The following is a 23274-nucleotide window of genomic DNA, read 5'->3' as shown; positions in this document are numbered from 1 at the left end:
GTGCAAAGTGACAGACTTTGCAGAGGTGTTTTGATTTTGTACTTGTAGTGGCAGTCGACAAGATTAGAGTGAAGATCTTGCGGCTTAAAAACAGGCATCAGCACTAAGCTCAACGTGGGTGCAAGTAAGCAGGTCAAAGAAGTCAGCGGGAGAGTTGTGAGGAGGGTTTTATCAAAGAGCATCTCTCTACCTTTGTCACGTACATGATGGCTATAAGGAACACTGAACTCTCTCAGCTGTGGGTGACCTCGGCGATCCTTTACTGCGTTTCGGGAGACTGGTAATGGGAATTCTAAAAATAAGTGACGAGGTACTTAAGAGATTTTCCTCACTTGAATTCAAGTCATTTAAGTAAACAATTCTGAGCGAAAATTGCCATATCGGTTACCTCCGTGACCCGCTTTCAGACCAGCGAACGGTGGAATAGATGTTTTTCTTTTCAGATCTTTGGTGCAGATCGGGTAGAAAATGTCTCAGTTGGAATGTAAAGTTTACTTTCTAGCCTTTGTGACACATTTTGTTCCATTTTTATCCGAGTACGGAAAAATCTTGACACAGACCTGCGATGTCCTCAGCTATTGTTTGCTTTCCCAACAGCCATGTCCATGTGGGTCCCTCCTGCTGAATCTGGCACAAGGCTGCGTTTTCTTCATATTGGCCCCATGTGTGGCTGCTTTGAGTGGTGGGTGTGTGAACAGTTGTCCTCAATCTTGACAGATTAGTTGTTTTTTTTGTGTGTTTTTTTTTTCTGCTGGATGTTTTGTCAAATTGGACTGCATGTGAAGGGATTCTCGAGGCATCAAGTGAGATTATCAGTTGATATTGATTGCATTAAACATTGGCAATATAGCTATTATTGTTTTCTTTTGTTACACCGACAGTTTGCTCCAACTATTAAATATAGCCGACAGCTTCAGTAAATGATTAAGAATATTGTACTTTCCTTGTAAATATATATAATATCTGTATCTTTCTTTTTGGACCAGATTTTTTTTTTTTGTGGAAAGTTTGCTTTTCTGCCAATGTGCACTCGTCATTGGTCAATACATTTACACAAATTTTAGACAAAATACTTAAGACACAGGTGTCAAACTCCAGTCCTCAAGGGTCGCTGTCCTGCAGTTTTTAGATGTGCCACAGGTACTAAACACTGGAATGAAATGGCTTAATTACCTCCTCTTGTGTAGATCAGTTCTCCAGAGCCTAACTGGGAGTACCAGGGTTTCGACCTCTCCCCTGAAGTCCCGAAAGAGTCCCGAAAGACCTGAGTCCAAACTGACGACTCTGATGGCTCAAATTAGCATCCCTTCTTCAATTGTAAATGTGGCCATTGACCGTCAGGCCAGAAGGTAGGAGTGTGAATAGTCCATGTTGGGGGTGGGTATCTATGATACCTACAACTCGTCAGTTTAGTTTTGAAGCGTACATGAAGTGTTTTTGGAGAGATGTGACCTTTTGCAGCTGATCCATGATGTTGTGCTGCATTATCCAGGTCATTTTGCCAAATGTACATAGAGTTTGCAAAACATACAATCTGTTTCAAGAAATATGCAAAGGTTTTTCTAAAAGAAATTAGTAATGTTTTTCTTTTAAATAAAGCTAAGTGGGTTTAAAATGACAGTTTAGAAATAAACTAACCAAATTAATTGTGTTGATCCACCTCAAAAAAATCATGCAAAAAGTGTAAGCAAAAGAAATCTGGGAGACTTAGCACATGCAAATTTGCATGCAGCCTTTTGTGCTGTGGAGGATAAATAGGTGACTGCTTCACCTATTTAGTTCACAAGAACTAATGGCATTTATTTCAGTCATAATCTTGTGGGGGGTGACCAAGGTTCCATCACTATGTGACAGCTGGTCAGCAAACCTGGCAAACATGATTGACATTGCAGCACTGAATGCACATGTGCTTTATCAGGCATGCATTGGGGTGCAGGAGAGATGGGTGGACTTCCTGGTTGAGCTTGCAAAAGAGTTCGGTAACTCTCATGTGAGTGAGAAGAAGGCACACAAGGAGAAACTGCTTCGGCAACAACCTTCCACACCCAGCTCAGGCAAAAGGGCGAAGTGTCAGGTCAACCATCGATGCAGGATGCGTGTCCTGAGGTCGAAACATCATCAGTGACCCCTCACACCCCCACCATGGACTGTTCTCCCTGCTGCCCTCTGGAAAGAGGTTCTGCAGCATCCGGTGCAGGTCCACCTGGTTCCGAAACAGCTTTTTCCTACTTGCCATCAGACTGCTGAACTCTTAACTGGACTGCACTTAAAATCTGGTCTCCACTTTATACCTTGCACATGTACAGAGCTAAATAACTTCTATTTTACTGTCAGTCCTGCACTTTATATTTTATATTTAGATTTATATTCATATTTTATACTGTATTTTATTTTACTCACAACATTGGAACCTCAAACATTGTCCCGAGCCGTATGCAACGAAATTTCGTTCTGAATACACCCTGTGCATGAAAAATGACAACAAAGTCAGTCTAAGTCTAAGGAACAATTGTGCAACTGTGAGATGCGTTGAGGCCATTACCAGGGTACTTGTAAGGTAATGACCTTATTTACAGAACAAAAGCACCTGCTAGATAAAATCCTTCAGGTCAGTTGGCCCATCTCTGGACTGAAAAGGTAGAAATGCAAAATGGGACTTCTCTGGTACTTGCAGTGTTAATGACTTAATTATTCTATTCAGGTGTGGTGCAGCAGAGGCACATCTAAAAGTTGCAGGACACCGGCCCTTGAGGACTGGAGTTTGACTGACTTAAGAGGACATGACAGATTTTATTTGAAGTTGAGACGCAACAGTTAATTTTATTTCTTATAAGTTTATATAATCTTAGTATGGGTCGATTGATGACTCCAGAATTACCAGAATAAGTTTCCTAGATTTAAATCCATGTAGAATAAATTAAATCAGGTATAACTGTTGCTTTATGCAATTATGCTCGACTAACTTCAATTTGGTTTTCATTCCAAGTGCTTTAGCAAAATGGTACCTTAACTCACACATACAGTTCATGAATCTCAAACTGTTTTATTGAATCTCTAATTGGTATTTAACTATCCAGCTCATATTTGACAAGTTCAAAGCTATGTTTTAAGCTATAGATTGTCAAATGTAGTCATATCTCGTTACAGAAAAAAAGTTAAGTCCTACTTTACTTTGGCACTGTTAGGAAACCATAAGGGAGGTCAAATTTTAGTTTTTTAAATTTGTTTATTGATGTAAATTGTAAGTTTTCTGTTTCTTGGTGTGTTTGTCCTTATTACCAACACCGGCTAGCATGCAGTGTGCAGCTACAGGTGTGTGCGTGTCTGTGGTTTAGACAACTTGAATAAAGTACATCCTTGAAAATATCTGACACCTTATAGGGGCTTTAAGCAGTAGAAACGGTGTACTGGAAACAGAGCAGGCAATTTTCAAATGATGGACAAAGCCCACTCAACATACGGAATAGATGAAAAAATTAGAACCTATAGACTACAATCAACACAACGTAATCACTATTCCAATACGCTGCTCTATATTTAAAGGCAACCTTAAACAAAACGATCGAGCTAGCAATATGTGCTTGTAGAGGAAGAGTCCCCCTGACTCTTCCTCAGAAAGAAAGCTTGGAGTATACAGAAAACATTCCTGTTTTTCCTCCAGACTCAGAGAATGCAAAGCCAATTACAAAATTATTCCCATTTCCCAGATACTGTAACAGTGCACTGCTGTTTTGAGATATGTATTCAAACACACAGCTTGGTCATTTGGTGTTAGTTTTTATTTTTTTTATTAAACAAAATCAACTTTTCCCATGTATTTTGTAGTGTGAAATGTCATTTTTTTCCCCTATGTATTCTCACAGTACAATCAGTTAATGTTGATCTGAAAGAAAACATCTTTAAACTTGGCACTTAGAAAACAACCGCAAAGAATTGTCACCTTTATTCATTGAGAACAAAATTTACAAAGCCATTCGAACAGTCGTTTTTTTTTTCAATCTTTTAGTTTTTTTTTGTTGTTTTTTTTTTAACTCAACTGTGAAGAATATTCAAAATACACTTTTTAATGTTGCTTTTTATTTGTACTTACAAATATCTACATGAAAGTCTTAGAGTCCTGTCGTGTGTTCAACTCAACTGGTAATAAAAATCCTTTGTAGTGTTTATTTATATCTCCTCATACTGTAGGCACTCCAGTTAGCTCCGGACTCTTCTGTTTGAGCTCGAGTGTTTGTGAACGTTCATCATGCTCAAATAGATGTCCCATGGCTGGGCGCTCTGGCTTCTGGGATGGGTCCTCCTGGCACTGGTTGGTAGGACAATGGCATGGGTGTCTTGACTGGGCTCTGCCGGAAGAGACCCCCATTGGGTGCTCTGTGTTTGCACCGGATAGAGGGCATCGTGGCACTGCTAAGCGGCAGAGGCAAGGTCCTGCCAGCGGCTGCTCCCAGTGTCCTTCCTGCCCCGTGGCTCTCCCGAAGGAAGGTGGTCACGGACAGAGGCGGGGGCCCGCGGTGTGATGGGTAGTCTCGAACAGACAAGGCCTCCAGAGACTGACTGGGCTGGATGCTGCCGATGTCAAGGGTGGAGATCTCGATTGACTGACCTGGCAGCTGCTTGTGGGCTAGATCCTCGTCCAGGAGGCTGTTCAAACGCTGGTGGACCTGTTCCAGGTTCACCTCTTTGTCCTAAAGATGGATGGAAAGGAGGGCAGTGCCAAAGAGTGGATGTAGAATAAAAGGAAGAATTGTGTATGGAGGATTTATTGAAACAGAAAGAGCAAGGGTGTTATTTAGGAGGGGGATGATAAATAAAAGTGAAAATAAATGCCAAGTTGGGGGAAAAAAAAGGTTAGGGGAAATGAAATGAAAATGCAGAATGAAAGAAGAGATTTGTTACAGCAGGCCTCGTTTTCAATTTTACTTCTAAATACACGCAGTGCAGTATTCTACCAGCATAAGAACATGCATTCTCCATGCGAGTTTGAAAGATGCTGAAATAAGTCTATTCCAGCTTTTTTCATACAGATTTCTTACTTTGATATTTAAGTCAATATTCTGAGTTTTCAATAATAAAACTCAGTTACTGTCAAAAAATATCTCCAATTTGAGTTTCAACTTAAATGTGTTGCTTTATGCATTGGGGTTTAATTTGCTTTGCATAATTGGTTGACCGTGAGGCGAGACACATCCACAGTCAGAATCATCTGGTCACAACACTGATTCCAATGCAACACATAAATGCGGAGACACATTTAAACATTTAAATAAGGTAACTTAATATTCATTTCTTGGTAGGAGTGTGATGATGCATCTAGCTTACAAGATGCATGATGTTGGTCTCATGAGATCTAGACAAGAGTTTAGCAATACTAAGGTAGATAGTAAAATAATAGAAAAAAAAACATTTCAAAGAAGATTTCATAGGTTTGACTGGTCTTTATTTTTACCCTGGTCATCGCTTTCCTATGCAATTATGCTCGATTCTCTCTCTTCACTGCTAAGTCTGGGCTTTCTGCCATTGAAGTGGACAGGGCCAATCGGTGAAAAGAAGGTCTGAACAATGACATAAATTTTCTTTCTTTCTAGCAATCATCCAATTTGATCATTCTTGTAATTTCAGATTTTGACTGAAAGGAAAAAAAAATGCAATCTTCTATTGGAATCTTTGATATGGCTCTATTTGGCACCAATTACCAAAGCAACTTTGGTTAGCCAGTTGTGAAAACCTTAAGACACGACAAATAACTAACTTTTCTCATTTAGTCAGCCTCTATTCAAGTGCTGAAAATGCGACAAAACAAGCAAAACAAAATTATGGTTTTATAAGTGCTGTTGCTCAGCCCCAGCAGTTGTTTGTTAGCAGACAATCAACACAGAGGCAGTTTAAGAATTGCTTTAAAATTCAGTTTTAGACCTAGATTTAACAGGCTGTACAGGATTTAACACATTTTACTACCTGGGGATGAAAGCAGCTGGATAGCAGTTTGCAAAACAAACTAAACTAAGGTAAGAAATTTCGTTATGTTTTGAGATTAAATTATCTTGTGTCAGCAGATTTCACCGCACCCCTCTAATTCTATAAAAAAATAACTTTTGGTTTTAAAATGGCTTTCAAATACCTATTAGTTGGGAGATGAAGCCAAACAAAGAATCCGACTGCTTGAGACAGATTAACCAATAAATGTTTTCATGCTTCATTTTCTTTTTGTCATATTCATGCACCCATCTAAGTCAAACAAAACAAGACGGTGAGACACGGGACAGACTATGAGATGAAATAATGGATGATGTGCACTCCTGCCCAGCCCCCTGCCCTGCACTGCCCTAATGCCCTGCAGCGACCAATCGACTATAAACAATCAGTTTGGTATTTTGGGTTGTATTGGGTATTTGGGTGAATCAAAACTCTCAACCTCCTCCACTATTGTCACATAATATGTCATAAAAAGAAAGAAGTTTGACATTTTCAGAAAGTATTGATGATCAGATCATTGATCAGAATCAATGTTACTAAACATTGATTAGTAACCAATTGGAAAAAAAAAAAACTATTATCATTGCACTGCAATCGTGTGTCCCATTTAATGCATTTTATAAGCATTATGATCTTAAAACACCAGAAGGGGGGTCTATCCTCAATAAAAAATGTAATGGCCTTAAGATTATAAAGTTGAGAAATGTTTTTTGGAGAAAAAAACAAAAAAAAAAACTGCCTTTCTACATCTCTGGTTCTATCCAGAGCTCAAATGTCTCACTGGCAAATCTTCAGTTTTGTCGTATTTACAATGCCTTTGTCCTTTGTAAGGACTTTGTTCTTTGTACAAATCATACTCTAAAAATGTTGACAGTTTCAGGAGGACTTAGTGAAACTCCTACTGTATAGGAGTATGTCAGCCACACCCCGATCCAGATGCACAACTAATTTTTACAATTTCCCCCATATTTTTGTGTTCAAGAATAATGCTCTGTTCGTATTATTTTGACTGAATCTGGGAGAAATCTCTAGTGAGTGAATTAAGTTTAATACTGATGAAATGTTGTGTTATTTAGTTACACTTTAAAGCTTTTTTTGCATTTTAAAATGTCAAAAGTTGCAGACATCTTGAGATAGTACTGTAGAGTTGATTTATCTCAGTACTTTCTTTTCTACGATCGGCTCAGAGACAAAAACATTGCCAAGTGTCATTAAAAGGTTAACATTCAGTCGTATGGTAAATGTAAGGGAGCAAAAAAAGGTTTGCTGCTCTTTAATTATGGAATTTATTTTGCAGGTAAGATTGCTGAGTGGATAATTTTTAGGATAAAAGCATAAAACTAAGCTATAACTCTAATTCAGTCGCAGTCAGTCTTGAAGAGAGTCAGTCTTGATCCTGACATAAATCTCCAGTAGCATCTAATTACACAGATTGTTAGTGCAATGGATCTTTTCCTTTCCTGTCCAAGTAATGCCAGGTAAAAAAAAAAAGAAAAGCTTTGTCAGTGACGTCAAACCATTTGGCTGATCCCTTTAAATTGTTTTGTAGATTTTCATTTTAAACAGCTTTCACTGTCCCTACACACTGTCCATGGTGCCACCAATAAATCTGAACTGATACCCAAACCAAATCCTTTGAATACAATATGCTCATTCTCTGCAGGCTTGAAAAATAAGCTGTATGAAATTGTTCTGAGGAACAATATTCCTAAATAAGACAGTCGCTTTGTGTTTTTTTTTTTTTTCCATATGTCTGCTTTGACAGTTTTGCAACCCTTGCAGAAATTAAAAGAAAGCAAAGGGTTAAAAATGATCCTTGACTAATATCTTTAAACTGATACACACAGAAAAAAGTCAGATTGCACAAACTATTTCACTTTTCCAATATATGTAAAATGAAGATCTTCATTCTCATCCCTTGGAGAGAAATATGATTGAACAAAGGCATATTTTTGTTTATTTTTATGTTGAATCTCATCATATTTGGTATTCTGAATATTCAAGGTTTTTTGTAAAACCATAAGTATTGACTTATTTAATTAATTTTTGTTATGCTGGAGGTTTTGCTTAATACATATTTGACTTAAACTGAAAATATTTGTTTGCATACTACATTATAAGATGCAATCATTGTGAAAGATTATTGTAAAACATAATTTCTCAAATCCTAGAGGAATATTAGACATTTTGGAAAGAAATAAACAACAAAAAAAAACCTATAGGCAGTGTTGTCAACGTGAACATTGTGTAGATGTAGTTATTATGAACAGAGCTTTAGAAATCACCTGCAACATATTGAACTTTTTTTTATTGTTAATTATCCCTCATTTCTCTGCTCCTTTCTCGGTTCTTTCCTTTCAGCTTTAAACTTCAGCTTTACAGTGAATAGGACTTCAAACAAAGAAAGATGTTGGGTGAAAACACCTCAACATGCCTACAAACGTAATGACTACACCTAGTATTCTGCAAATATCGCAGCCTTTGAATTTCAGATGACAAGAATTTGCGGTTATAAAAGCAGAGATGCAATCAAACTCTGAACTAGATGTTACCAACAGTAACTCATGTTCTTGTTGCCATCAAAGTGCATTCTAATTTGGTCCTGTTTCTGTCATGGGACTGGACTTTAAATGGGTGTTTTCATCCAGTATTGTAGGACTGTGGAGGCAAACAGGTTGGTAAAGGCTCACACTTTAGTTTAGGGATCCATGTCAAGCCTTAGTTGTCTGGACGCCTCATGCGGAGGGGCTGCCCAGTTCACAGCAGCAAAATAAAGGCAGAGCTCTAAAGCAATAAGACTTGAATGGATTAGCTAAAGAGAGCTATTGCACAACTGAAGCGCTTATCGACTCAGAGTACAATTTCAGTTTGTGGTTTTGAATTAACAATACGATGTATACTTTTGTCTTCACAGCTTCTCCCACATGAGCACCAGCGACAGATTTTTGTGAAACCAATCGTCATTTCTCTTAAGTGCCAGCATGAGAGAAGCCTCAGAAGTCCCCGCCTGAGCACCCCGCCTCTTTCCCGACATGAGAAGGAATGAGCAAATTGATGTCTGAACTATCACCAAGGGCACACCTATTATAACTGGGTGTACTGAAGCTCTACTAAATCGGGGCTGGCGTCACCGCCTGCTGGATCCATAAAGTAGAGTGTGGCAGTGGCATCCCTGGGCAGGACCGGGGGGCCCGGTGGCCTGGGTCTCGACCGAGGCCTTGGTGGGGCAAGGGGACCCGTGGTGACCACCATGGCCTGGTTCTGGTTTAGCAGGGCTTGGCCCGACGAGCTGTCGGTGGTCACCTCTTTGGGCTGCTCTCTCCGGCAGTAGTTGCTGTTCCACAAGGTTTCCAGCGCCGCCACAAGGAGGGCGAGCAGAAGCCCGGCGGCTAAGATACAAAATACGCCGGCAAAGCTGTGGAGACGCAGCGCTCGTCCTTCTGGCTGTGCGTCTGCGTGGCTCTGCAGGTTACAGCGGCCTTTCTTTGGCCACCATTTTTGTTTCAGGATGTCTAGATCGCCTTTTTCCTGCAGCTCCAAAATCCTGCAGAGAGGAAAAAAAGATTGGTTTCAGACCCTTTTGGCCTTAGACGTGCATGTTCATGTTGCATCGCAGCAGGACAGCAGGCAAATCCATCAGATGCAATGATCAAAATTAAACGTTAGCTGATAAAATTGCTGAAATAGCAGAGCAGATAATTGATAATTAGCAACTTTTTATGGACAAAACATGAAAGAAATTTAGAAAATAATTCTTGGGCAGATCAGAGCAATTACCACACTATTATTATGTAACAATAATTAAATCGCACAGCTCATTAAATAAATCTAATAAGGAAAAATGCAGCACCACTAATGGTATCCATTTGCATTGACTGTACGATCATTAAAAACCCATACACGGTAAAGTGCTATTAAACACTGCAGGTTTTAGTTTACAGCAGCAGAGTGCAAAACATAATGATTGATTTTAAACAAGATCTAAAAGCCCAGTTTTTGAGGAAAAGAAAAAGATGAGGGCGGATGGAGGTGCTGTTGCATGATAATGAATTCCAACACTTAAATACAGCTACAACCTTACAAACTGTACAGTTAATGTATAAGAGCACAAGCAATAGAAGGAATAAATTCAGCTGGAGTGCACACACAGGCGAGATCAGCGGTTCAGTTCAATTGTAATTAGGAAGCCTTTATAGAAGTGAGTGGTACATAGACACTGCTAGTTTTCCTATTAATTCAGAATTAGATGTTGTGATAAGATATACTTAACCAGCAGAGTATTTTGTGTCATTTTATACTACATCATAAATAATGAAAACATAAAATAAAATGTTTGCTTTCAGGTTCAAAACTTTGGTAGAATTGGAGGATATAAGATCATACACCTATAATATCTTTATGAGAATAGTATTACAGGTGCATTTCATTAAATTTTGACGTAATTGAATAGTTCATTTATGCCAGAGATTGAATTAAAAAGGTGAAACACATTAGAATACACATTATTACTGTTAATTTTGGTTATGCCTCACAGCTCATAAGAATTCAGTTTAATTAGAATTAGAGTTGAGACCATCAGACTTGTTTTTTCTTAAAGCAGAAATGTGATCTTGTCTTATTTTGGGAAGGAAAACTGATTTGACATCCACCCCCCCACTAGGATGGAGGGCTACAAAAGGTCACTGCTAAAGAAGCTGGCTCTTCAGAGTTGAGTAGAAGGAATAGTGGGGGGGAAAGTGCAAAAAGGACGGGGATGACTGCAGATTTTAGAGAGCTGTGAAGCAAAGTAAACGCAACTGTTTAGAAATCCACAAAGTGTGAACTGCAGCCGGAGTCAGTCCTTCATGGGCACCACACACAAACCCATCTAGGACATGGGCTACACCTGTCGCCTTCCTTTTGCTAAGCTACTCATGAGCTAAATGCAATGCCAGAAGCATTTTAACAGGGGTCGGGAGAAACAGGACTGAACCACAGTCATGTTTTCATTTCATTTGGAAATCAAGGTCCCACGGTATGGAGGAAGAATTGAAAGGCACAGAGGCTAGAGGGGCTTTCAATGATCAGTGACGTTTCATTGGGATTTTACAAGTTTTAAGTGAGCACAGCAGTCCTGCTAATGACCTCGTTATTTGACTCGGGTGTGTTGAAGTAGAGATACATCTAAAAGTTGAAGGAGACAGGCCCTCAAGACCCTGGTCTAAGAGGTACTATCAAAAGGAAGATGCAACTGTTTAGACCAAAAAAAACAGTTGCAAAAATGCAACATAATCCAAAAATGTAAATGAGCTGAAGGCCACCATTGGGTCTTATTAAAAATTTAAAAATCATTTTATTGTTTCTTTATAGGAGAAAATGATAAAAAAATCCCACTGTGCATTGAATCTAAATAAAATGAATTAGTAATATGGACTTTTTAGATGTATCGTAATTTATTGAAAGCACCTGTATGTAAGAGATTTAATTTATTATTATTTTTGAAAGATATATTATGTAATTCCATGCTGAAGAACCACTCATGCATAGGAACTAATCATTTCACAGTGTTGGACAACTTTTATAAGAATTTCGTACATGAATGATTTTTTTTTTTTTTTTTTATCTTCTGCCACAATATGATTGGCTCATGCATCTCTAAATGCTTCCAAATGCTGTTCAAGAAAACAGCTAGCATACATATGCTTAATTTCTACAACTATTATCTGCCTGAGTGAAGCTATCACATATAGTGGAATCTTTTATTCTATAGTAATAAAATAAATATCAGTTGAATATCAGTCAATTTTTTTATTTCAAATTCAGTGAAAACAAGAAGATTCTATCCTGCATGGCTGCTAAGTTACAGTACAAGCGCATACACATATGATAAAGCTTTGTGCTTTTTGAACAAAATGACATAATTGAGCCCATACAGAGTTTTCTGTGTCTACAGTGAAATAAGTAGGTGATTATACAGGGTTATATCCACCTGACCTTAAACGTTGATGTGGATTCCGTTTCTTTTCAATCAGTTTAATCTTCATATTTAAAATCAAATTCCACAGATTAGAGAAACACTGTTGCCCCGATTGAGTATTTGGAAGATCTACCTAAAAATACTGTGCAAAATATATTAATGGCGGGTCTAGGAAATCACATTTTCAGTGTAATATTGGTATTCTATCCACACCTTTCAATGACTCCAGATTGGAGCCATATGTGGCTCAGGTGTTAGAGTGCTTCTCTTCATAAAGGAGATTTATTACAGTGGTTTCTGATCCCATTCACATCTCATGTTATAAAAAACAGGAACACTTTCACATCATGTTGACACATTATCTCACCTCATCATTAGCAATATACAATTCATGTCACACATGTTCCATTTTCCAATTGATGATGAACAAAATAAGCTGTAATGTTTTACCCTACAAATCTCCCCTCGTCACTGTGAGAGTTGTTTATGTCCTCTGCATTTTTTATTTTTTGTACATAATATTCTGCTTGTTCTGCTTGTTGCTTGTTCAGAGCCTTTCCCATCAAGCTTTCCTGTGTTTAATAAATCATATATAAAATCGGGCATTTTGATTTGATGGTTAGAGAAAAGCATCCAAACAATTTTCTTGGACAAAGTTTCTGTGCTGTGTATTCAAAATAAATCAAGGTTCACATTGTGTGGACATACAGGCATGCAAAGAAACCGCATGCTGTTCTAAAAGCAATTAATTTCTGTGAAAAAATAAATATCACTTTATTCAGTTAAAATAATTTTGATTGTAGCAAATATTTTAAGCTGCAGTTTGTAAAAAAAAAAAAAAAAAAGCTAATTTTTAATTAAGATTTGTGTGGAGCAGCGTATCGGCCAATAAAAGGTGATGTTTTTATTTCAGGTGGTAGTTACAGTCATAACTTCAAAAATGCCAAAAGTCTTTTGTTTGAATGATTAAAAACCACTGCCTTTTCTACCAGATTAATTCTTATTGGATCGATATGGGACGGTATGAAGCGATTACCAGGATACGTACTTCTGAGAGAAGAGGTCTCTGTACGGACTGCCGTGTTGCAGGGCCATGCCGTAGCCTCTGGTGCTCATGCTGTTTCCTGCTACAGTCAGTGTGCAGTCGTCATCTGTCAGGGCAGCGTACTCCACCACCGCCATGTCCCACAGAAAGGCGTACGACTCCCGCTTTGCCTGTACATTTGAAACAGTTTCCACAACACCCATGCAAAAAAACAGGAACATGGTAATTACGTAACGGCATGTTCATAGCAACGCATCGCAGACATGGATTCCAAAGCTTCAACAGGCATTGTTTCATTCATTAAATAGCATAGTTTAAAGTTGCAGAATGAATTTACAACAGATTTAAATTTAATTAAAAACTTAAAGCAAAGCAATACAATGAGTACTAATGACTCAACATTTTGTATTACTGTAGTTCCTACCAGACTGTATTCTACTCGGGCATCATCAAGGTTGTTTAATTACATCAACCTACCCTCTATTGCCCTTGTCTTTTAAAAAAAAAAAAAAAAAAAAAAAATAGAATCATTATTTTACTTTCAAATCAAAATACAAGAATACTTTGTCCTTCTTGATTCAATTTGCATTGCTAGTGGGGCAGTGCACCGAGTTATCTTCAGTAGGAGACACAATTAGATCGAAATATTTTAAATGTTTTCTAAAGAATAAAAACAGTCTGAGTCAATGTTGAACAACAACCACACTATTGAATTTCTTAGGATATGGTGTTAAAATGTCTTTTTACTTCCAGATTCTCTGCTGAAATAATAATGCAAGGCACAAAATTAGATTTGCTAGCCACAGTCTAATTTAAATTCTCTTTTTTGTCAGCTTAAAAATGGCCAGAGGTCAGCCCCAATGTACGTCTTTACAGGGCTAGAAATAAACTTACAGTAAATTTGTACATGCTTAAGTTAATACTGTCAATTAAAAGACAGAATTAAAACATGTCATTCCGTTACACAAAGTTTGAAGTTAAGGAAACATTTGTCATCGTGTTACTATAAATGCAATCTAGTTAAGTCAAGATGTCTAATCATATGCAGTCTGCTTTGTTTATATGAAAGAGATTAAATTGTTTTACTAATGTCTGTTATTTAAATATTTGCAGACATTTACATTATTTTCTTAACATAGAAACATCTGTTTTGTCATGTTGAAATATTACACGTTACTAAAGCTGCCCTGTTATGTTTATTGCCTTTTGTACTGTATTTCTTAGCAAAGCCCTAGTCCTAATTTAGATATTTTGGGAGAGATATTTTTAAATTGTAGGATTAATGGTACACTACAAGTTGGTTCTCCAGGATTTAACAGCCACCATTAACTCTCACCTTTTTGATGCCCTCTGATGGACTTGAAACAGAGTTATCAAAGCCATTGTTCTTGTTGACGACTTTCCAGAGTTCAGCAAACATGCTGTCCTGCTCCAAAGGGTTGGTGCCTTTAGCATGGAAATATTCGTACACGGCTGAGTCTCGCACTGTCCCATAGGCAAGGTCCGCTTGTTTGGAAAGGTCCTGGAATGTCCTTATTTAGGGGCAAAAAAGAAAAGTATTAAAGCACCAATAGGTTTCTCTAAATACTATTTCCACATATCAACACATAGTTACGTGTTGGCACAATGTTGGTTGTCCTTTTTAATGAACTTAAGGGATAGATTAATCCACATGTTTTAAATTCAAATGATTGCTCTCATCAATAATTTCATATTTAAACACATTTGTCAAGCTTAAAATTTTACAACTCCACAACTTTTAGTGACTTAAACAAGGGACTTTACTGTTTTTTAAAAGGCTCAGCATTGCAATTTCCAAACTGAAACAACCATACATCCATCTAGCTACACACCTTTAGCCTCCTTTCAGCTATTTATCAATTACTTGAAACATCCACACAGTTTTAGATTTCCTTCTTGGTTTTACTTTTCTGCATATACTGTTCAGCCCAAAATTATTCATAACTTTGAAAGATGTAACATTTTCATTTAATCAACATGTTTATCAGACTAGAATACTAAGTTCTAGTTCGAGCCAGAGTCCAGAGCTGAATCTAGTAGAGAATATGTGAAGGGAGGTAAAGATTAGGGTGATGGCAATGCGACCTTTCACTTGGAGCTGATGACAAAGAATCAAGTACTTGAAATACCCGATGAAAAATGCAAAAACGTGCAAAAAGCTGATCAGTAATTATAAGAAGAGTTTGATTGCTTTAATGCCAGTGAGGGTTTTCCAACAATTTTTTGAAAATTGTATATAATTACATCAGTTTAAAAAATAAAATGCAACGAAAACAGATTATTATTTTTTTTTTACTTTTGAGAGTTACATATGAAAATAAATTTAACTTATGACCAGTTAACTTAAATAAACTTAAATGGCGTGACTAACCAGCTGTCATTAATTAATTTATTTGTTTTAATATTTTAAAGTCTGCTGCTCATGGATACTTACAAATATTTAATTTAAATGCCTAGCATAAAGTTACCATTCTGAATACATACTTGGACAGATAAATAGATGGATGTATAGATAAAAGAACAGAACTATTGCTAAGTTTGTCCTTTGTTCAAATAATCGGATCACAATGAGAAATTCATATCAGACATGCCTTCTCTCATCTACCTTATCAGCATTGACCATTAGATTGTAATGACTTGATTTATGCCAAGCCAGGCATATTTTTAGTTATGTAAGCAACATTGAAGTAGAGCCACAATCTCAAATAATAAGTATTGTGAAAGCTGTGAATAGGTTCAACTCAGCCATTTTCTCTGTATGGATGAATTTTATCTGCCAGCACACATGGAGTGTGTCTGTGGTTGGCTGGATACGTTTTATTTTTTTTAAATGTATAAAATTTAATATTTCCTCCAATCCGCATCTTGAACAAACTCAGAACATTCCCACAACAAGATGAAATGAGGGAAAAAAAAAGTTTATCATTGATAATAAAAAAGTTTCAGGATTTTTCGCTGTACAAGAAGCTAAATCAATGATGACAGATAATATGCATCACATTCAGTTAACAGGAAAACTGTACTCTGTGTGCTGGGAACATTAATATCACCATCACTTAATAGATTTAACTTGGCATTGTGACCTGTGACCCCAAAGCGCTTCACACTACATTCAGTCATTCACCCTTTCATGCACACATTTACATGCTGATGGCTACTTTGTAGCTACAGCTGCCCTGAAGCAGACTGTCAGAAGTGAGGCTGTCATGCTCTGGTGCCACCTGACCTTCTGACCACCAAGTGCCCGAGGACACAACAACTAACACGGACAGAGCAGGGGGGTCAACTGGCAACACACCCAATAATTGCTCCATTATTTCCTATATTGGCTCAAATGAGTTTGAATGAGAACTAACAAACAGTCCAGATTACAGCTCTTTTTTTACTCTATATGGAGGGGTTCTTAAAAAAACAAACAAAAAAAACACTTTGTGCATGTTTCTAATTTTTACTTAGATGTTAGATGATCGTTGTTGGGAATACACAGTTAGCCATGATTTTAGTTTCATTATTTATGAAATTATTCATAAATAATTTACCAACACTGGTTAAAAAAAAGTAAAAATAATAAGGTTCTTACTGGATTTGGAGTCATAAATTAGGCTAACAGACAGTCAGCTTATAGACAATGATCAGAACAATCCAAAGTTTACCTGTAGAACTGTGGCAAAATTGACTCAAAGCCATAATTCATTTGAAGATAAATGATTCCCTCTGGGCTTAGCTGTAAAGATTTTATGGAGTTCTTTACTCATAAAATGCACTAATTAGGAAGAATGCTTCCCTCTGCACTGTTTGTGCAGTTCTTATTCCTGACACATGCCTTCTGAAGATTGTCAAAATCCTTAACTCCTTTCTAAAATATTTTATTCCCCTTGATGTTGCAGAATTCATATCCATTAGTAGTGTAGATGATGCATTTATTTTTTTCTTAAATTCAGGTAAAACCAACATCTCAATGCTGGTCCTTGATGCTAGAAAAAACACTATCTGTATCCAAATTTATAGTTCATATTGACAAGATAAGATGAAAGGCAATCGAGGCTATTAAGTTCTTATGTTTTACCTCACAAATTAAGTAACTCACTAAAAGTCTTCCCTTCATCTTCAAAATAAAGAGCTTACCTTCAAAAATCAAAGCAGAAAAGCCAGTGCATGTTTTTAATTCTTGCATAATTAATTACTGCAATATAGTTTTAATTAGGTGTCCAAACAATACAATGAAAATGTCATCTCACAATGCTGCAACCAGAGTATTGAAAGGTACACACATAAAAAACCCTAAAATTTCATATAACCACAAAAGTTATTATGTGAATTATAAAGTGAGTCTCTTAATATCTTTTTTTCCCCACATAGAATAACTAGAGTGGGCTTCTTGGAAAAAACTTATTTGTTCCTGACTTGCTCTCAGAAAGTTGATTTCTTCAGTTTCAGCTCTTATTGCTGCTCTGGACTGAAACTCTCTGAATCAAAACTTTAAAATTCAAATCATACATTCACCAGGGCCAAGACATCAGATTTAGTCGGTAAGGGGGAAACAAACTAAAGGAATTTTCTCAAACACAAACCAACGACTGTATGACACAATAAACTTTACCGAATGTCCAGTACTTTGCCTAAATGAGACAATACGTTCATAGAAACATAGTGATATAACTATTCAGCAAACTGCATGTATTATCCACATCCACTTCAGTTTGGATGATAACAACCAGTTCAATTCGAATTTCATCAACAGTAAAAGCATTGAATTAGTTTTTGTTTTTCTAAGCCAAGGGTACCAACACTTCTTACCCAATTTCTTGTACCCTGTGCCTACAATATGTTAATTGTACCTGATTTACTGTATCATCTTGGACTGTATCCTTGACTTTGAAAAATATTCTTCACACTGCAGCCTCACTGGAAACGTCTCTCTGCGTCTGTGTACTGTGCTGTCTAGAAGAATGAGAATGGCAGAAGCAGTGTGTCTGCAGAGTTTCTGTACCATCTGTCCCTTAGCTGATGACGGTTCAAACTTCACAACCTCTCCCAAAAAAACAGCTGCCAACCTCAAAGGAAGATTGCACTCTGCCTGACCTTTATTTACATCTTTGAAGTTTGTGAAAGTGAAGCTCCAAGAGAGGGGCGAATGCCAAAACACAACCATTACATTTTAAATCTTTTGAAATAAGCCAAAGTGCATCCGGAAAATAATTGCACCGATTAAAATTTTATGTTACAGCCTTATTCCAAATTGTATTTACATTAATCAATCAATTAATCAAACTTTTACACAGAAATGCACGTTTATGACAATGTGAAAATTTTCTTTGTTTTTTGAAAGAAAGGATTAGAAATAGAAAACCGGTTGCTGTGGTGGCGCAGGGGTAGAGCGTGCGACTAGTGTTATAAATGCAACTGTGCAATGCTGTCATGCTCATATGTGCAAAAAAGGGTTTCAGGAAAATGCTTCACATATTTTTGGAAAAATGTCATAAAGAATTACAATAGGTAAAACCCAACTCATAATTGCAAATTTTATATAAAAAAGTGGCCAGGGTGTGTATTTCAGTTGCTTGGTTAGATTAAATTTGTGAACTATAAAATTCTAAAGCCCTGTGCTTTTTTCCCATGCAGCTAACCACTATAATCATCTTCAATAGAAATGCTTTCCCTGGGGGAACTATAATTATCTTTAATGTAAATGTTTTCCCAAAGGGAAACACACATCAGATACATTGCAGGGCAACACATCAGTAGCCCGGCTTCCTTTCTTGTCGAATTTTGAGTCGTTACTTAAAAGAGCTGAAAGGACTGACGATCTGGAAAATATGGGTTATGATTTCTATGGAAAGTCACACTGTGAACTGTTCAGTTCTTGAGTTTCATTGTGTTCAGTCAAATATAATTTTTTAACAATCACTCTAGATGAAAGAAAGGTTGTTAGTTCTTAATCCATTTTTATAAGTGAACAAAGTCCAGAATGCACTATGTCTGCCTGCTCAAATATTTTCAGCTGCCATGATGTGGTGTCCTTTAAAATGTATGAAACATACCACAGGAATAGTCTCCCACAAATGCCATTTTAAAAACAGCTGCTCTCATGTATTGTCACAGGTGAGCTATGTGCTGCTTAGCATTCGCTCAGTCTGCTGATATGTCCCCATGTGGCTGTTTGACAGAACCAATACAATCAAATGTCTTTCTGCCCATTCTTTAGAGAGAGAGAAGGACATCAGACCAAAGTGGATTCACTGGCAGATAACATGTAGACTGAGAAACGGTCGGTTGTTATCTAGCAGGTCAAAAATTAAAGGAGCTGTATACAGAAAGAAGCCGATCCCAGTAGATGAATCTTTAACCAAAACTGTTGCGTGTGTACCACAAGTTCAAGTATTGAAAATCTGAAGAAAAAAAAAAAAAAGCACTGGAGCTGAGAAGAAAACAAAGTCAATCTGTACACCATATGTACCCAGTCGATAACACATCTCTAGAGATATGCAGAGATACAAGTTCTCATGATCGCCAAGTTTGAATGAAATTCCCCAGTGTTTGTAAACAAAATATTTTCAAATAGTGTGACAGAAGAAAAAAAAAGATGTTTTTACCTGACTGCATTGTCCATGCGTGATACAGTGAGGTAGGCAGCCAGGTTCGCTGTGTAGGACGAACACACGATGAGGGTGAAAAGCCACCAGCTGCCCATGACGATACGCAGAGCCACTGAGCCCAGAATTGAGTCGCTGCCTGCAGGGTTGAGATGAAAGTAGTTTACAAGTCCACCCAGAAATGCATATCCCATTTTTACAGATTTTAAACAGGGTGATAAAACATCCCCGCCAGCAGCAGTAAAAGATATTGCCTTTTTTTCCCTCCAAATTAAAGCTAAATATAAATATCAATATGAAAACTACTCAAAGTCTTCACAACTCAGAAATAAAGACATCAAGTTTATTATTCGAAACATGAGACAATGGTAATAAACCATTTCAAAGCAATGATCTTCAACTAATCCAAAGATTGCTTTTCTATTGACTGACAGAACATTCCAGTTGGGCTGAAATGGCTCCAATATCTGATTTGGAGTAAATGTCAACACTGAACCAAGACAACAGATGTGAAATAGACGTGAACAAAAAACTTAAATACGGCCCAAACTGTACTTCATCGTTATCGGGGGTCTTGAAGTCTGATTTATTTCAGCTTATCTGTTGTGATGGTGGCAGGGAAATATAGATTTTACAGCTGCAATATGTAGTGGATTGTTTTCTGCATTTTTTATTGCAGTTCTATTGGATTCTAGTGTTCTTAGATTTTTAAATGGGTTTTCTCGTGTGGTCACATTTGTACAGGTACATATCTATAAATTACAATATTGCAGAAAAGTTTCAACACGTTAATTCAATTGGTGGATCTCAAATTGTTTACACACAGATTGATACAGCTAATGTTTATTTCTGTTAACTATGTTTACGATCTACAGCTAATAGAAACCCAATTATTATTATTTTTTTTCATTTTGTAATATTATATAGGACCAACATATTTCAAAGTAAATGTTCTCAACATTTGAGTTGGAACTTCATCAGTGTAATGTTGCCTGAAGGCTCTGCTCAGGTCTCCGGGAAATCCTGGTAGCAGAGTCTGGTAGTCTGATGTCCCCTCATCCTTTCTCTTGACGATACTCCGTGTATTATCTAATCATTTTTCAGGCTAATCAAGCTCAGTTATGCCATTGTTACTGGACATAGTATTGGTACTTTTGGTCAAGTTCTGCTGGAAAAGGTGAAGAAGCATCTCCGTAAAAGCGGTCAGCAGAGAGAGGCATGTCGGCGTTTTCTGGTGGATACCTGCGCTGTTGATAAAACACAGTGGACCAACACAAACAGATAACATAGCCCCCTAAATCATCACTGACTGTGGAAACTGCTCATTCATACTCAAACAACTTGGATTCTGTGACTCCAGAATCTGCTACCTTGATTTTAAAAAATAGATGACTAAATTTCACTTTAGACCAATGGCCTGCAACAGTGGTAGTTGGGGTTCAGGACATGTTTTTTTTAAATGGGGTGAACCTCCCTATCCTCAACCTGGCAGCTTTCCTCATTGCTATTGAACTTTTTTCAGTTCACATATTTCCTTCCACTCACCTTTCCCCTAACATCCAGCTTGAGCTGTTCAGCTTGAACAATAAGCTTTTGTAGCCTAGAGTACTCTATTTTTGGAAGGCATCCAGGACAACCTGCAGTGTCAAGATTGTTCGAACGACGGCATAGCATCTCTGTACTTGGAGGAAAATATTTACTTATTGGTCCTCCAACATATTACTTCAGTTCAACTGATTTCTGAAAAGAATACCATTGAAAAGTTACTTGTATTACTCGAGATATATCTGCCTATGGATTTAACATACAACTGGTATACTGTATGTGTAAATACTATGACTGTTTGTCATGTAGCAACTGTAGTATTGCTAATTTTTCTTAATGCCTTAAAATTTCTAATCCTTGTTTCTCTCATTTTATGACAGATAAAGAATGTTATGACAGTAATGTTGCTGTTGAGTTTTGGTAGTAATCGCCTGTTGTCCGCAAAGGCATAAAAAAAACGGGTTTAGAAATGTATGAGGAAAAATGTCATCTTGAATCCTGATCCTAAAATGGAAAGCCATGGAAAATGTCATCTGAAAGTTTCAAGAATATGAAAAGTGATGAAAACATATTTGTCTGAAAGTGTCACAACCGGCACAGCTGAACCCTCAGGAAAGCTTAAAGGAAAAAATAAAATAAAACGAAAGGTCTCGTCAGATGTATCATTACTACGGCATCAATCATTTTTATTACACATGGCTCTGAGTTTTTTAATTTTTTTTTTTTTTAAGGTTACTGAATGTGAATTGTCCATGTTCAGATTTAATTGGCTCTAACCATGCTCCTCAGTGGGACACGCTTTCATCTATGAAATAAGCTGATTAAACACTTTAATAATAATGAAAAAGGTTTTATATCTATTTGGTCTCTGGGATGATTTGGATTATATCCTACCTCTGAATGACCCCCATATGGAACAAAAGAACAGTTCCTGTTTGTAAAAAAAAAACTGTATTGACACTCGGTATCTGGGGGTGAACACACGACATAAACCAGCTAAGTGGCAGCATACCATTATGAATTTCTCAGAATATTTGGATGCTGTTGTTGCGCAACACCCCCCCCCCTCCTTTCTGTCTCTACTCTCTCACTCTCATACTTCCTCTTCTGAGAGGGGAGATGTGCTACCAGCTCTCCTTCTAACGGGTTAATTGAGTTTCCTAAATCTGCTGGGATTTACCCTGTCCAGAACTGAAGTAAACTCTGTTTAAGCTGGTTTCGAGAAACGATTCGCCTGGTTATCTGACGGCCTACATCCAGGTGTCCCACCCTTCTTCCCCCTGTGAATTAGCCAGACTGAGCAGCCTACAGCCAACTAGTTTCACAGAGCACACCTGTTAACGGTCGCTCGTTCTCTATTTTACAACTTGCATTTGTTATTGAACCAGGTAGGTTTTAGTGACTCGGTCGAGTCCCAAGGATGATGTTTTAAATATGGGCTACCAGCAACCTAAAAACATTTTCCACTTTTTCCTCTCCAGAATCAAACATCACAGCTATTTTACAACCATCAAAGAACTTTAAGGTGACTCATTAACTGAATGTCCACAACATCTTTAGATTTTCTTTATGCTAAATATTTTATTAGTAAGGCATTTTTGCAAGGGTCAGTACAGCTTAATTCAGTAGCAGAAATAATCAAATAAGTAAAATCAATCATCTAGTCTATCTTTCCCTACTGCTGACACTGAGAACTAAAAAAGGGAACCTTTGAGAGAGACGGACGGAGTTTGGTGTTTCGAACCCCAGACCTGGCTTGATGATGAAGAAGGTGCTGCAGCAGGAGGAAGATGTTGATCGGCGAAGGCAGGGATCTCTGTAGGTCTGATGAGCTTCTTCTCCGCATGGATGGTGAGGTCACACAGGACTTGGTGCTGGCAGGAAAAAAGGCACCAGTTCTTCGTCTTTGTCTTTGCCTTTGTCTTCATCTTTGTCTTTGGGGTCTGAACCCAGCCGATGAGAGAAGTGCGATTCGAAGCCACAGATTGTGGGCCAGACGGGTTGGTCCCCATGCATGCACAGGACAGTCTTCGGCTCTGTGGCCCCGGCTCTTCTTCAGCTGCAGAGTTCTTTGTCCATCTCGATCTTGGCTCGAAGCTGCCCGGAGGATCCAACGAAAGGTTCCTCTTTTGCACCCA

General features: G+C 37.6%; 1 protein-coding gene across 3 annotated transcripts in view; it reads right to left on the bottom strand.

The window, feature by feature from the left end:
• Window positions 1-3761: 3761 nt before the first annotated feature.
• The window catches only part of grid1a (glutamate receptor, ionotropic, delta 1a), a 336282-nt gene continuing 316769 nt past the window's right edge, over window positions 3762-23274 (bottom strand). For 2 of the 3 annotated variants that reach the window (XM_028007822.1, XM_028007824.1), the window contains 5 exons: window positions 19592-19730; window positions 14314-14509; window positions 12981-13147; window positions 9280-9520; window positions 3762-4688 (listed from right to left, as the gene is read on the bottom strand). In XM_028007822.1, the coding sequence (XP_027863623.1) occupies window positions 4251-4688; window positions 9280-9520; window positions 12981-13147; window positions 14314-14509; window positions 19592-19730 (1181 nt within the window). In that variant the 3' untranslated portion in view covers window positions 3762-4250. Of the gene's footprint in view, window positions 4689-9057; window positions 9521-12980; window positions 13148-14313; window positions 14510-19591; window positions 19731-23274 lie in introns of all 3 variants that reach the window. The other variant, XM_028007823.1, reaches the window with a different exon arrangement.

Source organism: Xiphophorus couchianus, chromosome 22 (assembly GCF_001444195.1).
Source record: "Xiphophorus couchianus chromosome 22, X_couchianus-1.0, whole genome shotgun sequence".
In the NCBI taxonomy this organism is placed as follows: Eukaryota; Metazoa; Chordata; class Actinopteri; order Cyprinodontiformes; family Poeciliidae; genus Xiphophorus; species Xiphophorus couchianus.
Note: the sequence above shows the minus strand (reverse complement) of the source record. Positions and strands in the feature narration are given on the sequence as shown.